The 21,950-nt window shown below is 37.3% G+C and overlaps 2 protein-coding genes across 2 annotated transcripts; one reads left to right on the top strand and one right to left on the bottom strand.

Annotated features, from left to right (window-relative positions):
* The first annotated feature begins 398 nt into the window (after positions 1–398).
* On the top strand, positions 399–1,331 carry LOC116251460 (spermidine synthase 1-like). Its single transcript, XM_031625749.2, has 3 exons — positions 399–816; positions 925–997; positions 1,210–1,331. Exons 1-3 carry the CDS (start codon positions 706–708, stop codon positions 1,311–1,313), a joined length of 288 nt encoding a protein of 95 aa, XP_031481609.1. The 5' UTR covers positions 399–705; the 3' UTR covers positions 1,314–1,331.
* Positions 1,332–11,182: 9,851 nt separating this feature from the next.
* LOC116250295 (zinc finger CCCH domain-containing protein ZFN-like) lies at positions 11,183–18,683 on the bottom strand. The gene is made up of 8 exons (XM_050076815.1): positions 18,086–18,683; positions 17,706–17,952; positions 17,459–17,616; positions 16,770–16,832; positions 15,762–15,881; positions 15,398–15,682; positions 13,630–13,959; positions 11,183–12,390 (listed from the first exon to the last, which is right to left on the bottom strand). Exons 2-8 carry the CDS (start codon positions 17,824–17,826, stop codon positions 12,097–12,099), a joined length of 1,371 nt encoding a protein of 456 aa, XP_049932772.1. The 5' UTR covers positions 17,827–17,952; positions 18,086–18,683; the 3' UTR covers positions 11,183–12,096.
* Positions 18,684–21,950: the final 3,267 nt, after the last annotated feature.

Here is a 21,950-nt window from a genome sequence, read left to right as displayed (position 1 = left end):
TTGACTTTGTTATGATCTATGTTCTTGTGATGTAATAGCTCTTAATTTGCTCTACTTTTCCGGGTAGCGTTTGGGCACTTTTAGTTGATTTTGCATACTTCACATGATGCATTCTTCATTTGTTTTCTATCTATTCTTTTGAGTCAGTTAATTTTTATCCTTAGACAACACCATTGAACCTTCTGGCTTTGTCTCTTTGATGCCATGGGCAACACCATTGAGCCTTCTGGCATTGAAGCCATTATCCTTAGACAAATACATAATTCTGGAAGATATTCCAATGTGTAGATGCATGAATGTAAAACTTGGAAAGCTATGTTGGAAACTTGGAGTTGCACCTCCATAAGTTTCCCATTTTGGTTATACTTGTGTACCTGTGTGTGTTTGTGTGCATCTGTGTCTCCGCACATATGTGCGTGTGTATATGCAGGCGATTGTTGCATGTAATGTTCAGGTAGAGATTGCAACATATAAATAATGGTCATCTTTCCATACATCGGCAAGATCTTGGCTGTAAACACTAATAAATGTGCGATCCCAGAGTTCCTTCAGTAGATAAAAGAGATCTCCATCTATATGTGAATTCACCAGCTTATATAAAATTTTCATGCTAGTTCAACTTGTTTGTGGAGATTTTCCCTTCTGAAAACTGGGTAAATAATGTTAAGGATTTTCCGGTTATATATGCTTAATAATTGATTTTATATGCAGCTTTTGGTTGTTGGAGGTGGTGATGGTGGTGTTCTTAGGGAAATCTCTAGGCATCCGTCTGTTGAACGCATTGATATATGTGAAATCGATGAAATGGTCATTAATGTAAGTCATCTCTTACATGGAAGTGCCTATATCAATAGTAACAGTTTGAAAGATGCTTGTATTTTCTGGAAGCCCAACATAATGCAAAGAAATCTTCTTCTTTTATAGGTATCCAAGCAATTTTTCCCAGATTTGTACATAGGGTTTGAGGATCCTCGTGTTCATCTACATGTTGGTGATGGTATGCATAGATCCTTCTTTTTTTTATGAATGTTGGTTATGCAAGTCTTGTAAGTTCAAGATGAGCAAATTTACTGTTCTTTAAAGCATCATTTTTTACGGTGTCTGAAATTTGTGTTTTTGAAATTACTAGTTGGGTTTTTTGCTTATTAAATGCGATATGTTATGCAGGAAATCTATTTATACTGACTAGTTTTTATTTATTTTCTGCAGCAACAGAATTTTTAAGGGATGCACCAAGTGGAACTTATGATGTAATCATTGTTGATTCTTCGGATCCAATTGGTACTCAACTGTTACTCGATCAACTGTCTTAGTTCATAAATTAATAAAGTTTAATAATATGGCAGTTTTTAAGCCATGACCAGGATATTGTATCTTATCCTAGCTGTGACTGGCTTGGCTTTTCTGTCAGCCTGATCCAAAATCAACTGACCTAGCAGGTCCAATACATCAGTATGCCCCCAAGAAAGTAATGAAATCCTGTCCTGACTTGTCCATAAGCTTATGTAAATCTGGAAATATGTTTCCTTATTATCAAACACAGAAATATAATTTTGGAAATATATTTCTTTATCATCAAACACAGAAATATATTTCTAGAAATATATTTCTCAGTCATCACACACACATCAAAATGGGAATCGGAAAGATTTTTCTCATTCCTTTATTCCAGGAAATATATTTCCAGAAATATATTTCCAATTCTAAAATTCTTAGCCATCAAACACTACCTAAAGTCATTTTACATTTAGGTAATAGTACAAGCTCCAAGATATACTTGTCATATAAAGATTGCATCTCATTTTCATGACTTCAATCCACTCTTTTTTCTACACATCTTGCATAACTTCTTTATAGCTCTCAAGTTCTCTACCATCTGTCAACAAAACATATTCACTTGTAGAATACCTTATCGATTGTATTCTCTCTTTAGTGGATTTACAATGTGACTCTGCATTTGAAGAACAAACTTCAAACTATCTACTGTCATCAACATTAGACATATCTAACTGGCCAACATTTTGTTGCAAATTTTAACATTCTCATGTGTGTAATTTTCAACAAAACTTGTGGAAAGAAGATAAAGAAACATGATCCACATCAATTACCTTGCCTTAATACTAAAATGTTTTATCAACTACTTTATGAATATCTTCAATAGTCTAATTCTCAACGAAAGCTACATTTCCACTTCTAACAAGCTTCTTCTCAATAGGATTCTAAAATCTGTACCCAAACTCACCATGACCCTAAATCTTTGTGTATTGACTCCTAATAGAATTATTTGGTATTCAAAAGTGAAAGTCAAATCTAGAGATTGGTTCTAGTCTATCAACTTTTCAAATATCACCCCCAAAAAACCAAGTCTTTGCTTTCAATTTTTAACTTTCATCTTTTGGAACATATACAATTTTTTTGCATCCAAAACATGTAGATGATCATATGACACCTTATTAGCAAACTAAATTCTATTTGTAACAGCACTATTCAAAGAAACAAGAGGAGACAAATTAACTACATGTATAACAATATGTAAAGCTTCATCTCACAAAGAATTAGGCAACTATGCCTTTAGACAATAAACTTCCAACTCTCTCAGTAAGAGTTATATGTCATCCTCTCAACTACACCATTTAATTGAGAAGTTTTAGGATGAGCCTTTTGATGTCTTACACTATGCATCCTACAGTATTCATCAAATGGACTCAAATGCTTACCTCCATTATCACTGTGTACATACTTCAACTTTCTTTCTACCACTCTTTCAGCAAGAACATGAAATTGCTTGAATGTAGCAAGCATTTGGTCTTTCATCTTATAAGTATAGACCTACACCTGTTTTGAATAATCATAAATGAAAGTGACAAAATAAAGTGTACTAACATGTGTGCCAACCTTCAGTGGACCACAAACCTCTGAGTGAAGAAGCTCTAACAATTTCTTCTTTCTTGAAGATATGTGATTGTTAAATAATGCACTCATTTCTTTCCCAACCAAGTAATATATCTTTATAATTTTTCTTTCTCCAAGTAATATATCTTTATAGTTTTTCTTTCTTCACCTTAAGAACTATTACTTTTTAATCAAACAATCAAGACCTTGTTCACTTCCTAACCTCTTGTCACACAACTTAGTAGGTTTCTCCTTCTGTTACATGCAATACATCTTTAGAAATTGTGACATGCATAACATATAAGTTATTATACTTTTTACCTTGAGAGATAGCAAATGAGGGGGCTTTCACTATCATTACTGAAGGTACTACATAAGCCATCATAATCAAGCTTCTAGCTTAAACCAAATTCCAATGTATGTCTGGCACATGTCTGACATCCTTGAACGTTGCTCCAATGTTGGTTTGCAATTTTACATACCAATAACTTGTGACAAACCATCATTACATATTCTCAACAATCTATAATCACCAAAAGTATAAATAACAATGAACTCTTTAGTTGCATTAACACGAAAGAGGTACTGCTATCAATCAACCAACTCATATCATGACATAACAAGTTCATGACATCTTCATCATGAACAACAACTAGGTCATTATGTGCAGCCACGACGTCATGATCATCATTATCTTAATTCTTCTTTTCTTGTGTTTCATTACTTTTATTTTTCCTATTCGATCGAAATAAATACTTTTTGATATGCCCTTTCTTACTACAATGATGGCATTCTTGTATCTTGACCTCGATTTGCTTCAGCTTTTGTCACTACATTTCTCACTATTGAATTTGCTTCTACCTTATTCTCAATAACAAACACATCTAATTGTGGAGAACAATGTTGAGACTTTGTTCTTATCTTTTCATTTAAATAGGGACAACACCATTTGGAGTTGGTTGGTAAGTAAGAATTTAAATGTCTCCCATGAATTTGATAGAGTGGCAAGCATCCATAGCTCTACAACTTCATACACAAATTTAATATTTATAACAAACACTTAATTAATAAGCCTTTGAAACTCATTAAAGTGATCGGTTATAGAATTTTCTTTTTTTTTTTCACTTAAGTTATGTCATCCGTCTAAACAAATACAATGTGTTGTTGCCAGTCTTTGAGACATACAAATTTTCAAGCTTGATTACATTGTCATTGTGCGAGTCTTATGTTGAATATGACTATAGACATTTTAATTAGTTTTGGGCTTTTGAGTAGCAAATACTGTAAGATGCATAGCCTTCAGAAACAAGAGAACATTCATGTTGTTCTTCCATAAGTAATAATTTGTGAACAAAGAACTCTTACTACCTATTTTGGGAAAATCTTACATAAAACAAATGATTGAGCTACACAAACAGAGATGATGACTCACGACAGTTTTGGTTTGTAATAGAGAAGAACTGAAATATACAAGCAAGCCTTTAACAGATGCACATCCTTATCCACTATATACTATGTCACATAGGTAAGGAAAAATTTGGGTATGCGGTAATGGCAGAGTGTATTTGTAAATATGTATATTATATATAACAATCCACAAAATTCTCAAAAGTAAAGAAAAATGAGAGGAAAATATAGAATATTAGTGAAGGAGAAATACAAAAGAAGGTAAATATCAAAATTAAAGAAAATTTGAAAATAGAATTTAAATGTTTTAAAGTGCAGCCATACCCAGCCGTACCACGTACCCTGTTGCCGTACCCACGTCCCAACATGGGTACTGGGAAATTATGCGTACACGTGTTGCAAAGACTATATCTATATATATATATATATATATATATATGATTCTCAGTTCAGGCTTGGATAGATAAGTTATATATATATATATATATATATATATATATATATATATATATATATATATATATATATATATATATATATATATATATATATATATATATATATATATATATATATATATATATATATATATAGAGAGAGAGAGAGAGAGAGAGAGAGATGTAGGTAGGTGCCAGATCCCTTAGTTTTAGGCTCACTATGAACCATGTTAGACTGTGATTTTTTACGGATTGATGGTTGTCAGAAAAAGATGGAAAAAATCCCAAATGTTTAGAGACACAACCAGATGTATATGTATGATTTTTTTTTTCTTTCACTTAAGTTGGCAATTGAATTTCCACTACTTGAAGCTCTCACATAGCTATAAAATCAAGTACAAAGTGCATTACGCATTTGTATCATGCAAATCTATCACAACAAATCGTAACGTTCGCATATGGTTACAATGCGCAAATTATAACCAATAATGTTCAAAAAAACATGACGAAACGATCGCTAAAATATAGAACAAATGTTAGATGGTTTTTGATCTCAAGCACTGGTTGCTTATTGCCTAGAAAATAAGAAATTTAATTACACGGATTGAAATAAATTTGACATTTAGATAATTAGTGCTGCCAATGGTGGTGGCAAGCCTGCTTGATAAAGGAACTTGGTTTTATCCAAAACTCAAAAGACTCACTCAACACTCATCTGGCTCACCTAAATTTAGTTTGACTTATCCACATCTAGTTTGAGTAGCTCAAATTGTTGTCTTGACTCTAATGCTTGCTTTTGCTGGATTGTTCTGTATTGATTCTTTGATACTTGATACTCCCCTATATTTTAATTATGCAACTACAAAGTAACTTAATGGTCTGCCTTCTTGTTAGTAAATATAATTTATGGCTTTAGTTGATAATTTGACCTAAAGCCAACTTCATTCCACAATTTTAAATGAAAATGATAAGTTATGTATCATTTTTCTTTCAAAAAAAAAAAAGAAATAAGGAAGCACATCATGAATCACCAAATTGAAACCTCTAAGTCAAATAATGGATAAGTAGAAAAATATAGTACGATAACTCATGTCTAAAATACCTAAGCACCAATATGGGCCTCAAGGGGCACAAAATTGTTGATTGGACTGGTAGGCCAGTAAAAGTCTGGTCGTCAGTTCGATGCTCATGGATGTTATTCTTTTGGACTACAAATGGTAGATGTGCGACACTCTAATTGACGGGTGTACTGCTCTCCACTTAGGTTCCAAATTAGTCTTGGACTCACAGGCAAGAAAAAAAAAGGAAAGGGCTTCGGCCTCTTCCAGGTATCTCCTCCCACCTAAGCACCAATTTGGGTATGACTTAAAGCAAGTTGTTGGGAGCAATTATGTTCTTAAGATTGTGTTTGATTACGGCAGATCTGAGATCTGCGGTTTTTAGACCCCACCCCCCAAAAATTGGAATCAAGTCCATGATTTTTACACTATGCTGTGGACTCAAGTCCATGTTTTTAGATCTATGTTTGGGTGGATTTCAGATCTCCTCCTATCTGAGATGTGTGAGAAACCAAAGGCAACCTAAGAGACTTGAGGGAGTATTTGATAACAACAATAATTTGTTACTGTTTCATAAATATGCCCTAAATATTGGAGCATATTCATAAAACATTATAACATATTGTTCCACGAACTGGGACAGATTCATAGAATAGCTTGTTCTTGTCGTCATTGTCAAATTGCCCCTAAATATCACAACACTGTACAGTGGGAACCTATTATGTGGCTTCTTACGTTATTGGTCTGATTTAGTTAATCAGGGTTAGGGGAACATGTAAGTCGGGGGCACCTGCCCCCTTATTTGCCAACAAACTCTCATATACATATAAATAATGCCTTAATGAGGACTTAAGTAGTTAGGATATGATTTTGGATTTTACTTTTTTCTTGTAATACCAACTTCAACCACATTTAATTTCCTATGCAACTAGATTATGTGGATCCAAAACTTTGCATTTGCGATTCACTTACAGTTGCAAATTATTAAAAAAAAGAATCAAAATAAACTGAGTTAAATTGTGATACTGAACAACAAAAAAATGACCTTTTTGATGTATCCAACTCATTTGTTGCCTGATTTGCAACCCCACAACCATGAAGTTTGGGATTGGATATGAGACTGTTTAGACAATTAATCGCATTAAATAAGGAAAAGTTAGTACCCAATAGGGACGGTTGATAACAATGCGTTTTTTTGGTTCCGGTGATCGAACGCCCCCAATGATTTCCTCATGATTGATGAACCAAGCACTCGCTGAGATGAACTTGGCTTAACACTTGATGGGCTTGGTTCGAGGTCAGCTCGAACTTGGGTGGATTGTGAGGCGGCTTGAATGAGCTTAAAACAAAGTTTAGACTTGGTTCAGCTAATTTCATGCCAAACCATTTTTGTTATTTTCTTTAAATTTTTTATTTCCTTTTCTGTTGTATGATGCACGCTACAGAAAAATGTTGATGAGATTTGCACCAGAGAACTCATTGTGTTCATAATTCAAGTCATCTACTAAAGGCATTCTTTGTAGTAAATGTCTGAAGCAGTTTATATTTAATTCATTCAATGAGCTTACTGGCAAGTGGCAACAGACCTCGAGCTCGACTCTTAAAATTAACGGAGTTCAACTTTCGGCTTGAACTCGACCATTTACTCCATGAGTCAAACTCGTGCCAGCCTCTTAAGCTCAGAGTTTTTCAACTCATTGACCGTTTCAACTTTCAACCAAATGGCCATTGAGGACTCGTGTGTGATCTCCCAGCAGCAGTATTGTCACTTCTCCATTCCACCAAGAAATGGTCCCAAACCTTCAAACTAGATTGCAGCTTCAAATTGTATATATAAATTGAAATCTGTCGGCTGCCAAACATTACTGTATGGCTAGATATTTAGAAATTGTAGCTAAATACTCCATAAGCCGTTGCTAAAAACTACAATAAATCATCGTTATATTATAAACCATGGCTAGTGCTTCTGTTGCAAGGTACTTTTAGCGACAGTTTTCAAATATTTTGTCATATATATTTATTTATCAGTGGGTGAATAAATGATTTTAGTTATCCAAAGTCGCCCAGCCATCTAACCAGGGCTGTCCATCTAACAATAGATGGATGGTTTAGAGAACAATGAAAAAAAAGTGGGAACTGATATTGGATGATGAAAATATCAATCACCTTTTCGTCTTTGTTTTTCTCTTAACCGTTCATATAATGGATTGGACGGTTTATGTTAGATGGCTGGGTGACTCCTGAAAGTTGGAGTCACCATATATATATATATTGGTTAAACTTTAAATAAGAAGCCAGAGCATCTGGATGGCGAGAAACATACATGTCTATGTGTATGCCAAGCACTTAATTGCTAGAGCTATCAGAAATGGCAAAATTCTGGTTCTCTCTCTTCTCATCCATACCGTAGCCAGTATAGGACAATGTTTTGTTTGGGTATCTGATTCGACCTGAATGACCTAAGAACTGTATATATTTATATGCTTGTTCAGTGGATGAATAGGGTTCAAATGCTTACCAGATTATATGGTGTTGGGTTCGAGATTCATTCTCTTTGGTTAACATGTTCCTTTGTGCTGCGCCTGTGTGTGTTTTCACTTGGGCATGCGTGGGAGGGGCAGAACAAGCTCATTGAGTCGTCTGGTACTTGAAGGCTGCTAGCCATTGGGATATTCAGATTTGGTATTGCAATATTCTACATCCTGATAAATCCAAATTTTGGCATGACGAATAAGCTGAGGTCAGGTTTGGTCTGGACATGATAACAAAGTATATCCAATCCCAATCTGATCTACTTTCGTTCCCTGGTTGGTGTTCATCACAATCAAGAAATCCGTAACCTCATCTTATTCCCGCAGGCTCGTTTCGACCGTAACCTCATCTGATCTGCAACAATTCCGTATGAAGTTCTCTGAACTGACAAAAGGGAAAGCCTGGATCCATTTGTCTTCATGCCCTGATATTGACCCATGAACAAAGTAACATCACAAAGTTCTGTGGCCAATATAAAAGAACTATGCCAAGCCCATGCCTTCGTTTCCTTTAGTATTGGCAAACTGCTGTGAATTGTAGTTGAAGAAGGGTTTGAGAATTGCAGTTCAAACCTAGCTAGACCTCGGACAGAGTAAGCTTTGGGTTTCTGAGTACTTGGCTTGATTGATCTTCCTTGGATCAGGTGGGTCTTTGACTCTTTGCAGTTAATTCCAAGAGTGGAGGCCTGGAATCTGACTAGAACTCGGACCAACTTATGGGACTTCCAATATCCAACATCCAACATTTTCAAAGTCAGTTCTTAACCTATTGTAATCTGGCTCGGATTCAGTGGAGTATCTAAACCTTAGTTCGGATGTGAAAATAAAAGTCCTATTCATATTCTGAATTTAAAATGTAGATTCGGATATGGTACTATTTTGATCATTTGAATTTGAATCTGAATATGTAAACTTCCAGTAAATAGGATATGATAAAGGATACATCTCATTCAAATATGATCCCTTGGCATTCTATGGAGAACCAACGCACAAGTCCCACCTTTTGGCGAACAGCCTAAACCTCTCCCAGTTTGGCAATCACAAGAACTAAGAAAGAGGAGAAAGATTTCTTGATTAGCTCATAGAATTAAATGATTAATTATACAAATGGTCACATTACTCTCAAAGTGATGTAAAAAATACACTCGTCTTTGATTGAGAATGGTTTTGATTTTAAGTCATCTATAGAGTTTGAAGTACTAAAAATGATCCATCAGGTGTCCAACTTCATTTTCCATCCCTTGATTGAATCCATTGTCATTCACCGCCTTGGGCCAGAAGGACTTTACATTAATCAAATTCCCAGTTTCTTATTCGCTGGAGGTTAGAGACTGCGTGTACCATCCTGAACCAAAACTGACTTGAGTGTATGGATTGATAGATCTCAACTTGGATTTGTGGGCAGAATCCTTTTGACCAAAGGTGGTGAAGACAGAACTCAGCCAAGAAGTTAAATGCCTGATGGATCATTTTCAATATTTCAGTTCTACAGATGAACTTGAAATCAGAACCTCTCAACCAAAGATAAGCGTGTTTGTCTAGCAATCCAACAATCACATATAATGGGAATTGATTGCAGAAGAAGTCCAAGAAAAAATGGCAGTATGTGACTGGGAAAACTGGTTCATTTGTCCCCCCTTAGCATGGAAAAGTCCAGAACTTTTGGGCACACTGACGACGACCTGGAAAACTGACACTCTCAGACCTCTCCCACGGAGGCAATCAACAACAGCCATCTACTGGAGAGCATAGACCGGAAAAAGTGCCACTAGATAAAGAGACGTAGATGAGAAGTAGATTAAAAGCTTAACTTTGAGCTCTCCTGTTTACAAGTGAAGTGTTGTGATGGATGCAAATGGGATGATAGTTAAAAATTTAAATAGTCAAATCACCAATTGCAAGTATAAAGGATCGACGTATTCTTCCAATAAAGTTGCGCAGTGACTTGAAGGCAACTCAACCATGCACATACTATTCCAAAGAAGAGTGTGGACCTGAAAAAGGAGTAGATCGGGATTTTGCCAATTTGCAGAGCAAAATAGTTGCTGGTATGAACCTCTCAAACACCTAACCCCTTCGATGCATTGCAACATTGTGTACTGTCCTTCAAGAGCTAACATAATTATCGACCCCTGACCATCAAAATTAATAAATAAAAAACCAGGCATGATCACAGAACATAATGGAAATGTCACCTTTAAGCAAAGTTCCATGCGCCCACAATTTTCATTCCTCGAGGATCCCACCCAAAGTCAGAGTCCTCTCTGGGCCCACGCCATAGTGAAAGGCCAAGTTGCCAAGGAAGTGGGCAGATCCCAATATGCACTTCCATTCCTGCTGCTTGTTTGATCCTAAGGGGAATCCAACAATGGCATCTAAAGACCCCTGGATGCCCAAATAATCTCCCCAACAGAGTGACCCATTGGGGCCACACACAAAACGTGCGGAGAGAATGTCCGCATGTGTGTAAATTTTGACAAAAATGACACCACAAGTCCTATGCTTTGCTGTATAACAGACTGAGCGACCATGCACCATACAATACAAAAAACCTTCAGAAGATACATATGCCCGATTTAAAATGGTAAGTACTGTGAGTGTGAGCAGGAGAAAATGATATGACAGACATTTAAATTAATTACCTGGAGGAGTCGGACCTTGAAAAGAATATGCACAAGCTAGAATATATAAGCTCTCATCCAACAATTTTCTGAACTAATAGTACCATCTTCATCCTCTTTCTCTCTCTCTCTCTCTCTCTCTCTCTCTCTCACAGACACACACACACACACACACACAGACACACACACACACACACACACAGCAAATAAGGTGAAGTAAAAGGATTTCAGAATGCTGGAATAGAACAATTTTTTATCATTATTTCTGTGACAGCAAATTCAAACAACAGTTCTTCAGACAGTCATCATGATACCTGGTACACCGAACTTCCACAATATAAATCATTGACCAATGGTATAACTGCACTTAGTGTCTTTATCAGCCTTTAAACCGACTCTCCCACTCTTCCATTTTGGTGAGGGCCGGCCAAAGAAAATTTTGTCTTCAAAACCTTCGCATACACCATCAGACTAATTCTTCTCGTAGGCCCATTTCCATGTTCAGAGCAAATTATTGTATTCTTACTGGGGGTTAATTGCAACAGCAAAGTTTCTTATAGAGAAGACAAAATATAAAGATCATGTGGTAGAGCTCCAATATAACTGAAGAAATGAGCTGGACCCTCCAATCTGATGGGAACAACTTAACAATAGAATTTGAGGATGGAGCAGCTATCTACAAGTAATATAAATTACAGACAAGAATATATATAGATAGATGGAGAGAGAGAGAGAGAGACAGAGAGAGAGAGAGGTGTTTGTTGGTTGGTGGAGAGTGGATAGAGAGGATGAAAAGAAGTTTCCTATGAGGTTTGATTTTCAGGAGAGCCAAAAAGATAGAAACTCAATAATGGAATGAAGTTTACCATGGAAATGCTAGACCAACCATGCGAGAGGTGGAAATGGAAGTACAGAGGTAGACTTAGAAAGGAAAATTCCCAAGCATCTTGAATCAAGAAAACATTGTACTCCATAAGTTTGGAGTAACCCAGAACAGATCAATGAAGTAACATGAGAAAGTCTACAGGGTGCAGTTGTGAACCTCAGGATTATCTGAAGTTCGGCCAAGGAAAAAATGAATCGCTCACTGAAAAGGTTGAACCATTTGTGGAAGAACTTTGTCATCAGGTGATCAAGGAAACCAAATGCTTCAAGCAGTGTGTGTCCCCTCATTTTCAATGCTCTCATCCCCAGAGGACATCTGCCTTGTGTCCGACAGTGGAAGCCGCCTAGATTTTCCAGAACTGACTTCTCCAGAAACTTCTGATGTCAACGGCAACACTGGAGTCCCCGATGATGTTCCTAATAACCGACGAACAACTGGAACATCAGAAGATGATGTCGGCAGACTGAAAGCAACAGCACTCATGGGATGGTCAAATTTGCAAGTGGGGCCAAATTTACAGATGCCATAATGAGAATAGAATGTACATAAGGGTTCCCCCTGGAAAAGAAAAAGACAATTTGTTAATCAACATAGTTAACAGTAAGATCAAACACAAAAATTTTATATATATATATATATATATATCGAAAGAGAAAGAGAGAGAGAGAGAGAAATTGGTAGGTACAAGACCCTTGCAAGAAGACCAGTAAGAAATTATCTTGGCCATTGCATTTTCCAAGATGGATTTGAGGGAAGATCAATGAGAAAAAGTTGTTAATTAATGCTATATGACTAAAATACAGTATCTCCCTTTTCTACTCGATTTTTTCTCAAATATTCATCTTAAAAAGAACAGGGCCAAGGTGATTTCTTACCGGGCTTGCACCTAAGGGTCTCATACCAACCAATTTCTCTCTCTCTCTCTCTCTACATATATATATTCTAATCCACAGAACAGTTTCAGATGCACTCCAGGTCATTTCCCCTTTCTAGCAGCCAATAGGTTATAAACTTAATGGTGATTCCATAGGGTACTGGCAAGGACTGTGCCTTAGCATAGAATTTCAACTATATCATTATCATCTTCTACCTCTATGGAGCCCAAAATATGTCCACAAACTTAATCAAACAATCTAAGTCACATGGGTGTAGAAGCGAGAGTGGACATCAGCATGGAGCATTTTGATAAAGGTTGGGTATATATATATATAGCATAAAACAACATTTTAAGCAAACAAACACATTCATTGTTTATATCCCCAAAATGTAAATTATTAAGCAAAAATACCAAACTAAACCAATAAAATAGAAAGATATGATTTTTGCCGTGTTCCACGCCCACCCATGTCCAGCCATGACGACACAGGTCAGCACCCTTCCAGGCGTGTCCTCCAACATAAATCAAATTGATAAATCGGACCTTGAGATCACCATCATAAGGACACCAGTATTGTTTAAAAGGTTTACAAAAATGAAACCTGACTCTAATTTGGACAGCACAAAAGGTTCCAATTAAAGAAATATACACGGACCTCACCAGAAGAAGACTGGATATCCGATATGGCATGAATGATGAGCCAAAGATTTTAAATTTTAAACAAACTCCACTATTCAGTGGTAAAATAAACTCATTCAAGAGATAAGCAAACAGCAGAGAAAAGGACAAGTGAAAAAAGAAAAAATGAAGGAACAGGAAAGCATAACCATGATGTGTTCTGCCCGTAAACTGAATCCATTGACATATTCAAACAGAAGATTCTCGTGCAACAATATACTTGAAGCACATATACAACTTACCGGACGTAAGGGAAGCCCCATTGGACTCAAGACACAGTTGGGAGCAGGTATCAACCTCTCCCTGGGATGATGAAAACGACATACAGCACCGAACTTGCAGTCTCCAGTCTTCATATAAAATTGACATTCAGGTTGGTCAGGTCTTTCAGGAAATATGTTCTCCCTCTGCAATGCAAAGAGCCCCATTGGGACGGAGCTAGAACGATAAGGAGAAAAGGTTCCTTGACCTCCTGCATTGGTTGTGTCATTCTGACGAGAAGTCCCATAATATTGACCAGTCCCTAAATTTTGTTGTTGACCATCTGAAGATGACATTGAACTCAACTGGCCCTACAAGAATAAAAAGATGAAATAGAATAGTTTTATAGTGAAACCAGCTGAAAGAGATCTCGAAACTGTAAATGACCATATGAAGAATGTCAAAAAATAGTGTCATGGACCAAACCTACATCAACTTCAATTCCTGGTTAGAAAAAACAAACTTAGATTGGAGTAAGTGTTTTCCCTAAAAATGTAATGTAGACAGTAAGGTGTCAAAGTTCAATTATCATTCTTTGCACACCTCATACACAAAATGAATTAAGCGTTCAATAAAGATCCAGATAAGTGTGTTAGGCGACAAATTAAGCAAAAAGAAATGTAGAATCCTCAAATTAACTTTACCCGTCCTGTTGCAAAAATGATAACCATGGACAGTTCTAAGTTATAACCCCATAATAGATCTAAGGAACAAGAGGAGTCTGCATAATAAGCTGAGAAAAAGCATTTATGCAAGAAAATATCAGCCGGACAAACTTCCCCATATATAAAACAGTCACTTGTTCTTGAGAAGTTCCATTTTTTTGGAAGACCTTTCTTTACTAGGAAAAACTCATGAAAATTTTGTAATACAACAAACTTATATAAATAGAGTGACAAAGAAATATGGAATTATAAGTCTTCTATTGTTTCTTAAAAAGATGTTGACAAACATTTTAGAAATAGAAGAAACAAAGATGGAGAATATTTGCTTTGCAAGCAAGTTATTTTTTCCAAGAAAGGAAAACATTCTGAATATTCATTAATATATTGACAATGATACTAAACTTTCATAGTAATGTTTATGGAGCTATCTTGATGATAAAGATGTAATTATATCACCAGTATAGGTGACTATGATATGAGAACACATTTTATGTCATTAAAGAAAGCAATGCACAGACGCAAACAGCCAATTCAGAGTGCTTAGCCAATGGCAAATGTATAGCCAAGAGCGATGACAACAGATAGTCAGAAACTGAATAACAAACAGCTGGAGTCATCTACCCACTGAAGTTCCAGCATTCCTCTCCAGTGACAAACCCAGCCTTTCATAATGAGGAAGTTGATTTTGAAGTAAAGAAAAAGAAACTCTTAAAACAATAGTACCCCAGAAATATCCAGTTCCAGAGCAGTTTTTATTTGTTGAGATAGACATTCAAGTCAATAGGATGATAGGATGGATTGGTTAGACCAGATTCAAAAGGCAAGAAAACGCCATGGTTGGAAACTTGGAATGCATCTGCTCCACTTACAGGAGATTGAATGGTGGATTTGCCAGATAAGCAACATGCAACCTGAATTTCAAAGCAGATGGAGGTAATCCTCAAGCTAGATCTCCATTATGACCGTAAGACAAGACAGAACAACAAACATTGACACCAACAACAATAGAATAATAATATAATGACACAATATAACAATAATAATAATATTACTATTTACTACTATTATAAAGAATAAAGCTTACAGTATATGTGTTCCAGCCAGGAACTGGAACAACTCCTTGAGGAAGAATAAGTTGTGCATAACTTGCAGGACCTTGCCAACGGGGACTTGCAACAAAAGGCGCCCGCGACAATGGCCAGTTTGTCAGTCCACTGGGATAAGACTGCTGACCAGGAGTTGTTGGAGAATGTATGGGAGAATAAATAGCTGATCCACGCAATGAGATTGGTTGTGGATGGTGGAATTTACAAGTGCCGCCATACTTACACTGTCCAGTTCTTAGGTAGTAAGCACACTCCTTCTCGTTCTACAGTAAAGAAAACGAACTGAGCCTTGCATAGTTCCAGTAAAGGATAAGCACACAATCTCAACTTGACACAACATACCGGTCGGAGTGGATAACCCAAAACATTTAGTAATACTCTTCCAGCAACCCCAGCTTTATCCCGAGGGTGATGGAACTTGCATGTTGCTCCAAATTTGCATGTCCCCGTCTTCAAGTAATACTGAAAAACAATTAAAAGAAACCTAGGTACCTTGAAATTCAATTTGAAAAGAGAGCCTAACTTCCTCAAGAGTAACAGAGAAAGCATGAACATGTATGCTAAGGAATCCATAACAAAACTGTATATTTGAATTCATTTACTTATGCATTCAAGGTAATCGAACTTTTTGAAGAAATTTACTAAAAGGTACCCACAGAAACGTATTAAAAAGTAATCAGACGGAAGTCACAAAAGAAAACCTGCAAGCAAATGAACATGGACATTATAACATCAAAGCAACACATGGTAGCAGAGCTACAGAAGCTTACACCTTTTTCATGATTTACAAGACCAGAAGCTTCATGGGTCGAGGACCATGATAAAGTTTCACTTTTCACCCTAAAAGAGACGGAGACATAATGCGGTAGCCAAGATTGCTTGGTCATTGTTAATGGCTGCAGTCGGGTCTGACTATCAGCCACACCTTGCATAACGCCTCCATCATTATTGGATAACAACTTATCCAGATTTTCTCTCTATATCAGAAGCTATCAAAATATTTCAAACATGATTCCACTCTAAACTCTTATAAGTCATTGCATTAACAAAAATAAGGTGCATACAAGTAAGTGAAATAAATAAGACATAATGCCAACATAAATGCACCAATCAGCACACTATCCACTGCAACCATCAGGTGAAGGTCTCCAGATCTTTACAGATTACAACAAGAAATATACCAAATATTCATAACAATTCAGCGACTGTTAACTCAGAAACCCATGCAGGATTGGTAGTTCAGAGGAATTACAATAAACTCAGCAACCCAAAGAGGAAACTACAAGCACCAATTTCATCCAGAAACTCCGAGCATGCAGTTGTGCTATCATATCACAAGTTGGAAGATACCTGGCATTCTGGCTGTCCAATCCTCTCAGGGTACCCTCCTTTCATTCTTGCAGCGGCAACAGCCTGCAAGATAACACAATTACTATTTACTTAAAAGACGAAACAAACATCTCATCTAGGAACGGAACACGATAAGGCAACCATCTAGCTGACGATTCTAAATGACAGCTTATTAACAACAAATCTCTCATGAAACAAGAGATCAGCGTGGCACCACATTCATCATTCATATGGTTTCGCTCCAAATAAGACCGCTTTCTTGCTTCCTTCGCTGATTGGGAGACATTCACTTCACCGACTGGCACTACGTAACTCGTAGCTACTCCTATTTTAGAGGCGGTAGTCGAAAAAAAAAACCGCAATTAATCCCAAGCTATCCAGTGAGTACGACCGCACAGGTTTACTCACAAAAGAAGAGAACCCCGCTTTTCCGGGTTAACGGCCTACCGCGGATTGTGCACTAGTGATTGCAACCAAGGAGGAACCTTCCACCATCAAATGAAAAGGCCAACAAATGCAGCAAAGTTCATCCATCTGAACCAAAATGCGAAATTGCAATTCCTGCCAACAGTTCCCGACAAGGACAAATCCTAATCCCTTGGCTGAAGAAGCCGATTGGCAACCGGAGACCCCTATTTCGTGAAGCAGAAGACGAGATCAAAGAATTCCGGCAGAAATCAGGTCATTACCAACTTTCGATTGGGAGGATGATTGAACCGGCAGGTCATCCCGAACCTACATAGCCCGGTCCGCATGTAGTAGGCGCAATCCTGCTCGCCGGGGCGCTCGGGGTATGGCCCCGCCTCCGCGATCTCGCTCGATCTCAGACTCATCTGCCACATTGCACCTGCCAACGAGGAAAGCAACCACCGCCATCAAAAAAAGGAAACCCCAACCAAGGAGGCAACCAAGAGGACAGAGCAAGTCCGGAATTACTTTCGATGCCGCCGGCGCGATCGTCCTGAGGCCTCGTTCGTGGGAACTGTGAGCTGTCGGCGATGGCCACGGGAGAGGGGTAGCCGGGCCTGGACATCTGAATCGCCGCATTGTACTCCATGGCGCGAGAAGCTCACGGACCGCCACCCACCGACAGGCAATTCGCCGAGGATCGCATCCCGAAACAATGAAGGAAGGGTGGGACAGAGATGGTCTCTATCGCCAGGGGGTCTGATCACGTAAGGGGCTGAGAGAGATGAGCACGGGAGAGAGAGAGAGAGAGAGAGAGAGAGAGAGGGTGTTAGGGACGGAGAGAACAAAGGGAGGAGGAGGCGGAGGAGGGCAGAGGCATAGCGCCCCTCAATTCAACGCTAACCAACCGTTTGCTTTTGGCCGGCCCACCAGAGGGAGGGAGGGAGTTTGTCACCTTCTGGGGTCGTCGATTCGGCAGTCCCCCGCGGAAACCGCTCTCTCTCTCTCTCTCTCTCTATACTTGCCTTCTGTGGCTTTTAGATAGAGAGAGAGAGGTAGAGAGAGAATGGAGCGGAGAGTACTCGGCGATCGGTCGGTCGATCGCAGCGGTGGCGTGGGATTCGTGGGGGGCAGATTTTGAAGATCGATCTCTCTCTCTCTCTCTCTCTCTCTTCCTTCCTTTTGGTTTCCCTGGTTTTATGCTGCATTTAAGGCGCCGAAACCACGCATGCAGCGGTATGGTCGTCCACCGTCACCCTTTCTCTCTCTAAACCCTTCTTCCTCTAAATAGCATTTCTCCCTCTAAATCGCATTTCTCCCTCTAAAATGCTCACCAGTTCTTCCCTCCTCGGCCCATGCCCATTTTCCCTGAATCCCCCATTCTCTCTCCTCTCTCTAAACCTACTGGTTCTTTCGATCCCCTGTACTCCCCATCCCTTCTCGAATCCCCGTTTTCTCTTTTAACTCCATTTTCTCTCCTTCCTCTGTCCTTTACTCAGCGACCCATATTCTCGGCAACCCTCTCTACCACATTTTCTCTCTCTACCCAATTGGGCACCTTCTTTTTTCCTCAAATTTTCTCTTTAAGAAAACCGACGGCCTACGTCTCGCCACGTGGATGATACGATACTGGGTGTCAGTCTCCCCCCTTCCCCTCTTTTTGCCTTTTCCTTTTTAAATGGTTTTCCTTTTTCTAAACTTTTCCTTTTTCCCACTTCCTTGGCTTTCTCTGCATCTTGCTCTCCCGTGAACTTTTTTTCCCATGTCTGAGCGCTGGAGTGTTCTTTGTCTGCTTCTAACAGAGAGCCATCACGAGATCCCTTGATTTTCTTTGGAAACTGTTTTCCTAAAGTTTGGGGCAAAACCTAATGGGAAAATCGAGTAGGAAGCGTGGAAAGTTCATATCTGGTTTCATCCCAAGGAGAGCTCTTTCCTGAAATGTTTTCGTATGTGCATCTCACTCTCACAAGCTTCACCAACTTTGACGAGCGCGCGGTTTGGAGAAGTCAAGCATCTGCGTTGTTTTTTCTTGGCATTTTTTCAAAACTTTTGACTGTACGTTGGGCGCACGTTGAAAAGCATAAGATTTTGAAGGAATCATGAAAATGTAATTGTTAAAAATCAAAGTTTATCAGTCAATGTAGCCAAGGTAGTCTATGTTTAGATTTTCTACAAAATCTGAATTTAGACGAAAAATGTTTCAAGTTTCCGTTAAGATCATGCCATGCTTACTGTTGAAATTGTAAGAATCAGCAAAAGGATGGCAAAACTCACTGACAACGTATATATAATAATAATATTGAGGAAAAGTAATATCAAATGGGACTAATCGTCAAATTTTGTCTCTTCAGAAGTTCATCAGTTCCAGGATTGATATGCTGGTTATAAGAAGAAAAAAACGAGAAAGAATAAGAGTGAAAAACAAGAGAGGGTGAAAAAAAGAGTCACGAAAACCGATCTCAAAATGACTAGTTGATAATATATATATAGAAAGAGAGATACCAGGCTCTTAAGTGCCAAATCCGTAGGGAATCATCTTCATCTTTGTTCTTTTTAATATAGAATTATAAGATGAATGGGTATTATAATAATCTAGTATGAATTAACAACTTTTTGTTACTTGCTTTTCCTTTCAATGGTCCATAATTATCTATATTGAAAAAATCAGCGACTGTGATGATTTGTTATGGTTCTAAGAGCTAAAGGTCAGGTATTTACTAATATATATACACATATATGTAAGAAATCTAGTGTGTCAGATGTTGCTAAATGACACACAATATTGTTCCTAAAAGCACTAAAAAGCAAAAACCATTTGTAAAACTACCTTAAACTGTCACTATACTATAAAGTTATAAACCATTATTAATGTGCCTATAGCATTTGTTACTTAGTGACCAGTTTTTTTTATTTTTAGCCATCAGCAATTTGAAATATATATATATAAAAAAGAGAAGTTGGTTGCTTGAGCTACACAATGAAGAGATGCTATTGCTGTTTTAAAGGAAAATGGGGACCAACTATCCCTTTCAACTGATTACTGAAAAACCAAATGTTGGAATGTTTTATGTAACAAATTTCTTGCATAGTTTCCACCAACTTCTGGGGAAAACAGGTTTCTCTTTTCTTTTCATTTTTTTCTCTTTTTTTTTAAGCCAAAACAAATAGTATTAGCAAATTAGGAGCATAGTGAAAGCTCTGCTTCATGGACACTTGGTCATATAGCGAAGATTTTGTTGTTTTCCATTGTGTGAAATCTAATTGTGATTGTGTTTTAGTTGTTGTTGATCCAATCGTTTGCAACACTGAGTATATTACAGTAACTCTTGCACCAAGGAAACCGGAGAGATTGTTTGGTAATAAAAACAATGACATATATTCAAATTTATGTGTCGTGAAGATTTGGGCAGATTCACGAAGTGCTATGTTGTAGTGTTCAATAAATCTGTATCAATCTTTGAGATAAGTACATGAAATAGTATGCTATTGATCCCATTTCCAAATGATCCTTAAGAGCCATTTTTTGCCCTTAATTTTGAAATGTTTCTTGTTTTCAAAAAATAGTCAAACTTTAACTTATTTTAAAAAATTTCATTTTTTTAACACTTTTTTTTATCTGATTTAAACCTCCCAAGGCCATTCACATCACCCTCAAGGCCTTGGCATGTGTTTGCTTTCCCAAAGAGCAACCAACCATTGGCTGCCAACCAACCACTAACCCAACCAATTGTCACATTCTTTTGAACTTAAGCAATCATTTGTTAATGTTACTTAATTTAAACCACACTTAAATTAACCAAAAATTGTAAAATTTTTATTGCAAAACAAAACAAAATTCTTCTTTGTAACCTCTCGAAGTGAAAGACTATTGACCAAGTAATTAATAGAATTTCTTCCAATGCAATCAATGTTATTTTCATGTTTTAAATTAAGCTAATGATGGTTTACTTTTCCAAATTACGGACCAAGTTGAAAATGTAGACCGTGGTTGATTGATTTTGGGAGAGGAAACCTTGGATGAATCCTGTTTGAGGCAAGTAATAGTTTCATTTTAATATTCTAAGCAAGAATTTAGGGTAAATTGTTCATTAGATTTCTTCAATTCTTTCACATGTATAGCATAGTAAAATTTTGTAACTTGTGAGATTATAATGAAACTAGGCTATATGAACTTACAGAATCTGAAGTAGCTTATTGCTGCTGCCTGAAAGAGAGCTCTTGGCACATTTTTGAAGATGTTGGAGTTTCTTTTTTTTGCTTCAAATAAATTGAATAAAAGCTCGAAAATAAACTCTTAAGGAGATCCAAAGGGTATGCTAATGTAAGTGTAATGTAACATTCCATGAACCTGACCCAAGTTTTGAGGCATGTTCATGGAACATTAGTTTTAATTTCTTAAATCTACCCCAAGTTTTGGGGTAGGTTCATGGAATGGTATGTTACCATCACATTAGCCAAACAACCGCTAAGAGGCATAGCATAGTTGGTAAGGTTGGTGGCATGAAAATGATGTATAACACATTCAAGCCCAATGAGACATGTTTTTTTTTTAATTGTATAAATTAATACTAATTTTTTTGGCATTAAGACATGCTTGTAACATGAAATGTACAGTATCAGCCAATTTACAGTATGAGAAAAGGTGATTTTGAACTCTTAGGTGTAAGACATGTTTTGACTAGAGATATTGGAATATATGCAGTGATAATCTCAACTCCTGCAGATCAGCCATAGAATTCATAAAATGAAATATATATATATATATGGCAGGTG

Source organism: Nymphaea colorata, chromosome 3, assembly GCF_008831285.2.
Source record: "Nymphaea colorata isolate Beijing-Zhang1983 chromosome 3, ASM883128v2, whole genome shotgun sequence".
Classification (NCBI taxonomy): Eukaryota; Viridiplantae; Streptophyta; class Magnoliopsida; order Nymphaeales; family Nymphaeaceae; genus Nymphaea; species Nymphaea colorata.
Note: the sequence above shows the minus strand (reverse complement) of the source record. Positions and strands in the feature narration are given on the sequence as shown.